Here is an 11,884-nt window from a genome sequence, read left to right as displayed (position 1 = left end):
TCTTTCTTTAGTTAGATTCGTTTTTGGGCGTCTGTAACGTTCGGCTCTTTTCGGTGCCTGCACAGATGAGTTGATACAATCTTTAACCACATTTGCATATGTTCAAAAGAGATTTCTATAAAATAACATGGAAAATAAGCTAAATAAATACTATCTATACTGTTACCGACAAGGAGATTAAATTAATCTCCTTGGTTATTAAACACGGGTGGCGATAGTTGAGGAAACTCAAGCATTTCCGGGGAATTTGTTTGAGTTGGAATCGAGAATTGAATTTCACATATTAATCTGCTTTGTATCAAAGTCACATCACAATATATTGGTAAACAAAAGTTCGAGATTCAAGTTTATGATTAAACATTCAGATTCTGCGCAGACAAGTCCCACAAATTTTTCCCTTACTTTAGCAATCTTTACTTTTCTGCACATAGTATGGTCATTTTAATGTGCGCTCTTCGATGGTATATCTACGACTGACGTCATAGTTCATTCAATGGTGCCAAAAATATGGTCACGTGGTTTGCCTTCAGCTCGTCCAAATTATACCCAAATTTCTTGTTAGGGCAAGTATATTAATTTTAATGTTTTTGTTTATTCTTATATTAAGGCGATGCCATACGTAATAATTCAAAATCATGTGTTTTTGGTTTGAAAATTTGGTCGCCTAGAAATGTTTCAGATGCTTTAATTAAATACTGCAAGTAGAATACATCTTGGCCTTTGAAATAATCGAGTGTTTTTAGATAAGTGTTTTTATAAGCCCAGAAAAAAATAATGTATAAGGCATATGAAAACTGCTTTAAAGTTCAAAATCTCCTACTTACGAACCCATTTTTCGGTTATGATTTTATTGTATAATGTTGCAAATTAAGTTACTTATAAAATGAACAAAAAAAAAATAATATTTATGCCTGAACATCCACAAAATAAAATAAAAAGCACTTTTTGGCCATGTTTTTTTCTTGCATAAATCAAAACAGGCGGATAGTGTTAAGCGGGAATTTAAACCTTATCGCCATTTACGTTAAGGGTTATTATTGATAGCGGCTCAATTTAAATTATTACACGACGTAGTGCATCGCCTTAATCTAAAAAAATGGCATTGACTGAAATGGTGGAGTAACATTATTTGGGAATTTTTGATATACATGAACGGGGTTTAAATTTTATAAAACCTAATAGTTTGACAATTACTTGAGTAGCAATTTATTGATGATACACCAATCCTTTGGGGTTTTTAGATTATTTTTATGTAAATGCAGTTGTGTACGTGTACTTACTTCTTTTGTTTTCATAAATCTTAAGGTGATCAGTAAAAAGCAAAATGTTAACACCGTGAAATATAACAACAATGTCATAATAAGTGTATTAAATAAAATTGGCGCAAGGTGCGTTCCTTTTGGGACACAACGAGATTCACAATTCTTGTTTTACTCCGTGCATATTGGTTATTTACAATTAAGGCGAAGCTTAGTGCCAAATCACTATTTTGATGAATCTTTATAACGAATTGGTGTAAATTATGAATACAAAAAAATATGATTTACATAAATTGAAGGTTTTCCTATCGCTTCGCTTGAGTAGAATACAAATAAATATATAAATTACTCAATAAAAAATATAAATGCAAAGTACTAAAAAAAATTTTTTTTTCAACAAAAAAGTATGAAGCACAAAGGAAACAACTTTTAAAAATACAGTACTATAACTAAGATTATCTGTGACAGTTTCAGTTGATTAACTTTTTTGCTTTCTTATAAAATTATTTACAAAATAAATAAAAAACAGTTTTTTGCTTGAAATCGAACGTTTCTAGACTCCGCTTGTCAAGCGATTTTAATGCCTATTACCTAAGATGTAAGGATATGTTGTTATTTACAAAAGGGATAATATGATATACCACATTTTCTAATACAAAAGACTAGAGGTTTAGGTATTATTAGACGTGTTACTGTTGTCACCCTTCTTATCTGTTACAAAAAATTATTTCCACATACCTATCGGAAAAATAGACGGAAAACAATGAAATATTCAGCATTACAAACAATGGGTAAGTTGATAGTTTTAATAAAGATGATCCTAGGGATCCCTGATATTTTAATAGAGGTAAAAATTGTGTTTTGGTGGTATTTTTGATGAAATAATACAACGAAACTTTCCCGGCTGAGACGCTCCGAGAACCTGTTGCTATATCAGGCATGGATGGAGAAAAAATATACAAACATTGTTAGAAGATAATATATAGTCGCCTTAAAATAAATTCTACAGTCAGAATTTTTAGGTTAAAAAAATGACGCAATCTGAAACGCAATTTGCACACAGAAAAAAATGGCTGCAATCTTTATGGCAGTTCTAAATGATCCCAAATACCAATGATTTCGCTGCTCCAGATAGTCAAAGTGCTAGATAACATTTGGGAATAATTTAAGAAACAACTGTGTTACTTACCAGATATATCTCGAATGTTATCTCGACGCCAACAATGCCGCAGCTTAATTGAGAAAAAGCGTTTTCCAAAGCTTAACACTCGTATTTCACTCGGTTATTGTTCACTTTTACTTTTAATAAAGACTCGCTTCCTTAATTTAAATAATTTGTGTAACCGGTTCTTTGTCTTCGCGCTAACAGGTGGAAAGCTTCGATAAAAAATCTTCGGATCAGCTTTGAATAGATTGTTTTTAGTACTTGAATAGTTATTTCTTCTTGTTTAACGTTTTAAATGACGATGACTTTTATTGAAAAAAAAAAACATTTTTCAACAGTGGAAAAAAGTGCAACCAATCGTTTTTAATTATCACATCATGTTTAATGGACACAACGCGACTCTATAAACAAGTGTGAAACATTTTCAATAATAACACTCAGTTTGGTAAAATTTAGGTGAAAACTCTTCAGTAACTTATGTTTAGGAGAAGCGATCGCGGGAGAGGTCTTCAACGGTAGGCTGATGTACGAGATTTGAATATAGTACGATCCTGGAACCATGAGCTATGGTAAATGCGTTTTATCGTATGCACATCGACTGGAGTAGTGCAATTCTGGCCCCGTGTAAAAAGGGCGCATGTTCCGTGCAAGTGGGAGGCTTGCCCCCTGGCGATGTAACTGAGTTTTTGCCCGGCGCTCTGGTATTGGCAGTTTGATGAGTGATGAATAATATTTTGTGCTGCATTTCACGCTGGCGCTTAAAGATTCGTCGGTGTTCGTCATTCTGTCGGGTTTCTCCCTCCCCTTCTCTTCCCTCCCTCTCTTCCACAGCGCCCCGCGGCAGGGTGCACTTTTGCAAAACCTTAGGGTACGTATACATTTGCGAACCGAAACGCGAACCGTACTACGAATTACGGGAAAGGAACGAATCAACTGCAAGCGGCGTTTCGTGCCATTTGCCGTTTCTTCCTTTCTTTCCAATAAGTTGAGGTTCAGTTCGGCAGTTCGGCTCGCAGATGTATACCTAGCATTATGTCCACATTGTACCGAAAATAAATAATACTACTCATTCTTACTATTTAACAGTTTTGTGTTCGTGTTGTAAATTAATTCATAATTTAAAATTTAATTGGTAGCATAAAACTACTTTTCTGTGTGTGTTGTACTAATCGTCACTGCAAAAAGTATATCCCAAGCTTTTTGTTTGTCTTTTTTTTTATTATCTACATAGGTACTTAGGTATGTCGCACATTGGGGAAATAATAGAACCAAAATTGTTCCAAACTATTTAGAAGCAATTTTAACCATTATCGGTGTGCATAAATACATTCAAACCTGCGCTCTTTAAAATGATTTGCCTGTATAATTTAACCAAATTTTCGATATTTTATATCAGTGAGTTTTCTCCGTGTACACATTGGGTTAATCTTTTCCTTTAAATGTGAAATTTAAAGACTTTTTTAACATTTTCACATGCATATTTTATAAGTTGAAGCCTTCATTCTTCAAAACTGTCAAAGCATTTTACTTGTACTGTAAAAGGCAGCCATTAATTGTTGTTTTGTAAAGTTGCTCGCATCGGAAAAAATGTATCACTTTGAACAATACATAGGCCGTTGTCCGATAAACTCAGCGTGATTGTGCTTTCCACTCATGTCACTGAAGACTTGACGTTAGAACCTTGCAAATGTAAGTACGCACCATACTTTTTCTCGAGTTTGACTTTTTTCAGCTTAAGCAGAATTCCTAGTGAATCTTTCAGTTAATTGTTGCGTTTGTTATAATACCATACATTAACTAATAACGTAATTTTTATAATTCACAACAAAGTAAAAGTGAATGAAAACACATTTATAAATAATATCTATTAAATTCTGCATAAGATCCTGCTTTTCCTTTTCTGCTTAACCTTTGGGTTGCTTTTAAATAAAGCCCCTTGCCTGTACCTAGACTCGGTACAGTCCCCAGAACGTTAAGGCTTACTATTACTTTGTAGTCTTTGCATGAATATTTTCATAAATTTAAGTGCACTAGTGCCCGTTCTGATAAACCAGTCCATGCAATACTAGAATCTAATATTTAGATGTTGTTAAAACATTGTTTTGGATTCGTATAGAGGCGCACAATGTTCTCCAAGAACGAGATGTAGAAATATTTTATTGCACTGAGTTAAGGCCTCGTTGTAAGCGTACAAAAATGGTTTAAAAGTGAGATATTTAAATACGAATGTTAGAGGGAGCGTCCTAATATTAAAAAAAAAACGATAAAAATTAAGCGAAAATTGTGAAAATATTTAATAAATCACACCAATCACCAACATAAAATAGAGAAAAAATCTCTTGACAAATGCTTTAGTTGCATTTAAAGATACACTATGAATTTTTTCATGCCTATAGCATATTTAGTAACATAACAAAAATGTGTTTTCAATAATTTTCATACTTTGAGGTATTCTTCTATAGAAGGAATTTCATATAAACATAACGTTTCAGCATAACAAATGTATAAATATTATCTTCAAAAATCACTTTTTTTAACTTAAAAACTTAAAGAGTTAACAATAAACTTGTTATAAATCAGTAGAAATTGGGTATGCGGGGACTCTGGTATCTGTTATTATACACATTGAAAAAATCTTATTTTTCTTTTATTTATTTATACTGGTTGTTTAAGCTGTGGACCTTTTATAACATAATCAATTATTCTTTGGCAATGAGTTTTATAAAGGTATAAGGGTACTTACAGAGGTGGATTAATATTTACTTGTTGGGATGCACTTGAATTGCACTTTAGCTGTGGTACTAACGAAACTTTATTTTTGAAGATGATTTTTATTTATGATCACCTCGCGTCACGGCTGTTGGTTTTTGACTGACTCCCCGACAAAGAGGGGAGGTATGAAGGAGAGGAAAACGGGGTTTAGGAACAAAATTCATTGCCATAAACAATTCTCTATGAAACGACAATTAGCCATTATTTGGTGTAAACACTGGGTTTTTACAGACGATCTCACTTACGTGAGAACAATCCAGTTATACAAACTCAATTAAAATACAAATAGGTACAACAATTACCAAAATCTACTCAGCCATAGAACACATTAATTTTCATATACCTAAATAAAGATTAAAATATAAAACAAATAAAATTAAAAATATATATGAAATACAAATATTACAGAAAAGCAAGAGACTCAAGTAATAATATTTGGCTAATTTATATAGCGCCGTTTTCGTGAGAAATCACCTCAAGGGCGCCTTAACATAATCAGTGCAAAATATTATTTAACAATAGCAGAATTTTTTTTCTGAATCTATACAAATTATCGTCAAAATACCTAAATAAAGATTAAAATATAAAACAAATAAAATTAAAATATATATGAAATACAAATATTACAGAAAAGCAAGAGACTCAAGTAATACTTAACATAATCAGTGCAAAATATTATTTAACAATAGCAGAATTTTTTTCTGAATCTATACAAATTATCGTCAAAAATATCTACTTCAGCACACTCAATCTTATTATACAGTCGACACATTTGGGTCAGAGGGCTAAAATAGGCGATATTATGTTACAGACAAAATCTTACGTTTTTCTTATTTACAATATTTCATTTTTACTTAGTTACATTAATTGAGCTTGAATTCCATCATCAAATACAAGAGCCTTGTCTCTTTATGGTTAGAAAATTATATTTTTTCTTTTACTTTATTACTGTCTACATATTATGATATTTTTTAAGCTGCGTGAAACTGGACAACACCGGGGATTTCAGCTAGTTAAGTTTTGATACAATAATAATTATTCGCTTGCATTAATACGATGTCCTTAAATTAAATTACTTACCAAATTAAATTATCGAAAATCATCCTTTGTCAAAAAGGTTCATTGTTTTGCGGATGACATTTAAAATAGGCTGCGAATTTGACCCGTGTAGTATATTTTATAAAACCAGATTTCAATTAGTAAATTGACCGCCAACCGCTAGCTGGTCCAGCAACAAAGAACGTGGTGCACGGTGTACCTACCACATGGGATAAATTTTAAAGTGTGTTATTTGAATTATTATAGTTAATATAATACAATTAAAAATAATGATTAAAAAAAACAAACATTTCCGGGATCGAAAAAAAAATCATACATATAATCTGTATGATCTGTGTCTGAAAAATCTTATTTTTAATGGCGACATCCATTTTCTTTAAAATCGGTATAAATCACACTTTTTCTGTTCAGTGCAAGATAATCATTCTGCAAACCAGGGCACTCTACTTCTTTAAAAACTAAACCTTGTATAAATTTTAAAAAAAAATCAACAGAAAACAGAAACTTCTGAAATCTTATTTATGGATTTGCAGAGTAAAGAGTTTTAGTAAGGGAGTATGAAGAGCTTTTAAGATTTCTTTAAAATGTAGTTGAAGAAATATTTTTTTTTGCTGAAAATTTGGGATGCGGGTACGGGTACCGCCGCCCCAATAACTATTTATTGAATAACCAACACATCTGCCGTAGGTCACCCTAAGTGTTTATCTACGTTTGGTGGCTTAGCAGGCGTGCCCGGGTTCATGGGATGAGGTTTATCCCGGTCTTGGTAAGAGATGCGTTTGCTCACCAACTGCGTGGTAGGCCGGATCGAGAGAGACTGGTTGAGGGAGACCTTATGACTTCTCCAGCAGGACTCTCAGAACACCGCCTTGCATCGCAGTGGGAGGGATTGACCCCCAGATTCCTACCCAACCCTCATACCTTTTTCCTTCCCAGAACTCCCCTTCCTTTCCTAAAAAGACCCCTACACAGCATCTCCAAAGATAACATATGCCCTGAGCGGAATTATTTTCCTTAGGGCCTCCTGTGTGGAGCTAATGTAAAAAAAGTCTGCTAAGTAAGATTTTGCGTTCTATGTAAAGACCAATTTTACAGAAATTCAAAAAAAAGGAGAGTAATTGAATTGCTTGAGAGAATATATTATATTGTATCATATTGGAATTAACGTATCACGAAATGCTGTAATTATTTCAATTGAACTAGTTGCATTGAATTCTTAGCAAAGTGTTTTAATAGTTAAAGGTGTTTTTATTTTATTTTACAGAGATCTGAATGTTGATAAACTGCAAGACTGGGGGATCAAACATTTACCTGGTTATGAAGACCCATTCCACAAAAGGTAACGTTTTTTTCCTCACTTTCCCGACCTATTCATACAGCACTTTAAGTTAAGCGTAAACTTGAAGGCAATACATAATATTATATGTGCTTAACCTATTCATACAGCACTATGAGTTAAGCGCAAAATTGAAGGCAATACAAAATATATTATGTCCTTAACCTATTCATACAGTACTTTAAGTTAAGCGTAAACTTGAAGGCAATACATAATATAATATGTGCTTAACAATGGTCCGTTTCTGTAACCTAGGTTCATGATGTCGCATTGTTTTTGTTTCAGTAATGTTTTATGTAACAGGTCAGGTACCACTGATGTAATTTTCCTTGCCTTTATGATTTTATTTCTGAATCCTTTCTGAATCCTGAAGTTAATAATGTATACCAGTGTTCCACATTTTCAGCCATTTTATCAATTTTCAATGTCTTTGCGGGTTGCAAAACATGGTAGATATGTAGATACATATGTTATTTTTTAATTAACCGTCAATGCAGTACTGCTGGAACGAGACGGAGCGCGTACCATGTGGTGCGATATTAGTATAGTATTATCAAAAAAAAAATCTCACAGTAAATTTACTAGTAAATATATGAAATTTATTAAAAATTAATAAAATACTTCGTTTTAACCACTTTTATTGTTTATTACCAACATGTTTCATGAGCAACGCTCACTTCTTCAGGGTTTTTAATAAAACTGATAATTAGTTTTATTAAAAACCCTGAAGAAGTGAGCGTTGCTCATGAAACATGTTGGTAATAAACAATAAAAGTGGTTAAAACGAAGTATTTTATTAATTTTTAATTAAAATGGTGCCACAAAATAAGTTTGCTGAGTTAGAAGAAGTATATGAAATTTAATATGAATGATAATTTATTTGTCCGTGTAATTGTTTCCATTTTTTTAGACCCATGACGTTTGGCGAAATTGGTTGCTTTTTGAGTCACTACAATGTCTGGACCGACGTAAGCAGATATTTTAATCTATTTTCTGTTCAGTGGCGGTTTGAGACTTTATTTGTTCTAGAATATTTTTCCACACAGCGTCTCCAAATATGTATTCAGTAATATTATTTTATAATAAAGACTAGCTGTACCTCTCGACGCGTTGCTGTGGCTCACTCTGTCTGTGCAGAGAGAGAAAAAATATAGCGTGTTGCTTTTTTATTTATATAGGTACAGAAGATTGTCTTGGATATGTTGATGATTCGGAATATTGAATCACTGGTTTATTTTTTCCTGTAGCCCGAAATTAAGAATCAGACGCCACTGTTGCACATTATTATTGTTTTCATTTTATTTGTAAGATTCAATATAATATAAGTCATCGATAAAGGTGTTTAAATTTTTCTTTTATTTTTAGGTGATCGATAAAAACTATCAAATGGTTATGGTTCTGGAGGACGATTTACGCTTTGAATCTCATTTTAGGAGAAAACTAGAGTTAATCATGGAAGATATTGAACAGCATAACATCGAGTGGGATCTTATGTAAGTACACTTCACACTTCTTAAATAAAATTTAGTGAGCATCGGTCTTGAAGAGACCGACTTTATTTTGTAGGAGGGAGGAAACACCGAGGTCGGCTAATCGTTCCACAACCGAGCTGTTAAACTCTAAAATGAACCGTTCTCATGTCCTGATATTCATATAATTGCGTTTTATGCATGGAGTTTTTTGTCCACCAGCTATTTGGGCCGCAAGCGCCTGCATGACGTAGACGAGTTCGCCGTGGGTAAGTCGCTGGTACGCGCGAGCTACTCCTACTGGACGTTGGGCTATCTCTTGAGCCTCAATGGCGCCCGCAAGCTGCTGGACGCACGCCCACTGGAGAGGATGCTGCCCGTCGATGAGTACCTGCCCATCATGTTCGACAAGCACCCCAAGTAAGTAATTACTTTGTGAGGCAGGCGAACGAGGCTTTATCGCGGTGCGCGCCTCCTGCAGCGTGGACGTGCCTCGCGCACACGCTGCCTCACGAAGAACGTCCATACAGCCCGAGGCGTGCGTTTCGTGACTGCCGCGTACGTCTACCGTACGCCATTGGAAACAAGAAGGTGCAGAATACTTTTGGTCTGCTGAAATAATAACGATTTTTTCCACAATGCTGTCAGATGTCACGAATTTTCGTCATACATATTACCTATATTATGTTCGTTTAAACATTTGTACTTCATTATTATTATCGATTTTCAAGACACAGATCTTCAAATGTACTTCAAATTGACGAAATATTTTTTTTAGTTTCATTAAGTTAGGATGGGTTGTTTCATAGAATTTGAAGAGTTAATCAAATTTTGAAGTTAATATTCAAGTTCTGTGAAAGTCCTATTCTAGTTTAGTTATAATCGAAGTATTGTGAAACAACCGATCAACAATGAAATAATTACCGAACTTGAATAAAATTTTCACAGAACTTGAATATTAACTTTTGAAATTTGATGAATTCTTCAAATTCTGTGAAACAAACGGCCCATATAGAATTTTAGATATGATTTTTTTATTATTATACCTTTTGTGCTTCCTGCTTCTGTAGCCAACTTTTCGGTTAGCATTACGGTGTCCATCATCAGGGCAGATAAGGATGAACTGTTGTTTCATTTGGATTCTTTTGACTACAAGCATGTTTTTTATGCAGTGACGAGTGGAGCAAACACTTCGCCAAGAAGGACCTGATTGGACTTTCTGTCTCCCCTCTACTAGTCTACCCAACTCACTACACGGGGGAACCAGGGTACATCAGCGACACAGAGGAATCTCATCTACTGGAACACGATGAACTCTAAAAAAAACGCATTCATTCAGAACTGAAACATGCCATCGTCTGGAATGACTTTGCTTTTTTGGCAATAATATCTGAATAGACTAACTTAACACTGCCATATTTTCCATTTCTCCCAGTTCTTTCACCGTTTTTTTATTATTATTATTTTACCCTTCAATTGGGCCTAGCCAGTGCAATACCAACTAACATGTAACGCATTTCTATTTCGGCGCAATGTATAGCGTGACCGTGTATTGCAACCTTGACAATGATAGTAATAATGTTGAGTTCTGCTGACATTTTATTTCATTGTTTTAATTGCTGATTAAAGTGCTGCGCTTTAGCAAATTACCAACATACGATATTATTATTATTTCAATTTGCAAATGGTAGGTCCGGTACACGCCTTTGTTTATCTCGTATACACCGAGTTCCACGTTCATGCCGCGAAACTTTGTGGGGGTGATTATTCATGAAAACTTTTTTTCTTTATTGTCCAAATATATATTACTATTTCTTCGCTCTTGGTCAGCTCTTCTATTTATGATTTGTAATGTGAGGGTGACAATTTTATTATAAGACACGTGCATTAATCACAAACGTAAAGTTGCGATACACTACATAATTTTTATTTAATACATGTTTTTTTAAAATTATTAGAATTGATTTAAAAAAAAATTAATTCGCTAGCATTTAAAAACTCTTTTCGCGGCATGAGCGTAGAACACGGTGTGTGCATTATTATTTTTGTAATACTCAATTAAAATTATCTTTTTTATAACGTCTGAAAGTGTACCTACTAAAAGATCTGCATTGATCGTAATATTATATAGTGCCATATTTTTTATCAATTTACCAAAAAATTTATAGGTTTAGTTTTTTTTTTAAATGTGTTTGATGTTTTTGATCTTCTGCATTTATAATTCAGTAAGTAGTGTCTTAGTGCCATTGTTAAGTAAGTTTTATGAATCTTGCTTTTTGATTTATGTAATATTATGAAGCCATAAAACGACTATTTGTGAAATTAGTTAGTTAGTTTAATTTTTAATTTGAATTTATTCAGTTTTATTGAAACTTGTCATTAACAGTTTTATGTTGTTTATATTTTAACTATTGTGGAAAGCGTTCATTAATACAACTATTACTATTAAAAATTATAACAAATATTTTTCGATCCATACCAAAGTAATTCTTATCCATATTTTGTTCATACTTACCAAATTATAAAACAAATATTGTATGATTGTGAATTTAGATTGAAAAAAATCTGAATTTGTTTTCATAATAATGTTGAAATTCGTCTGAATTCTAAACTGAATCGATAATTAATGTATGTTTACTTAAATTAACCATACTTCTATGAATGTAACATTTTTATACTTTTAATAAATAAAATAACCAAAATTCTCTGACGTTCATTTTTTTTTTTTTTAAATTAAACAATAACTTTGTAAACATCACTTATAGGTAAATACTTAATGTCGACCGGGTTTCACTACAACCGTAGCTTCATCAGGACTGTATAA

General features: G+C 33.1%; 1 protein-coding gene across 2 annotated transcripts in view; it reads left to right on the top strand.

Moving 5' to 3' along the window:
- LOC149409422 (glycosyltransferase 25 family member) overlaps positions 1–11,590 on the top strand; it is a 49,410-nt gene extending 37,820 nt beyond the window's left edge. For both annotated transcript variants that reach the window (XM_089649821.1, XM_089649820.1), the window contains 5 exons: positions 7,520–7,594; positions 8,502–8,559; positions 8,957–9,084; positions 9,283–9,480; positions 10,233–11,590. In XM_089649821.1, the coding sequence (XP_089505947.1) occupies positions 7,520–7,594; positions 8,502–8,559; positions 8,957–9,084; positions 9,283–9,480; positions 10,233–10,380 (607 nt within the window). In that variant the 3' untranslated portion in view covers positions 10,381–11,590. The remainder of the gene's footprint in view (positions 1–7,519; positions 7,595–8,501; positions 8,560–8,956; positions 9,085–9,282; positions 9,481–10,232) is intronic.
- Positions 11,591–11,884: the final 294 nt, after the last annotated feature.

The sequence above is a fragment of the Hesperophylax consimilis genome, chromosome 31 (assembly GCF_061612785.1).
Source record: "Hesperophylax consimilis isolate HC1 chromosome 31, BYU_Hcon_1.0, whole genome shotgun sequence".
NCBI lineage: Eukaryota > Metazoa > Arthropoda > Insecta > Trichoptera > Limnephilidae > Hesperophylax > Hesperophylax consimilis.
This window is presented reverse-complemented; position numbering and strand designations above follow the sequence as displayed.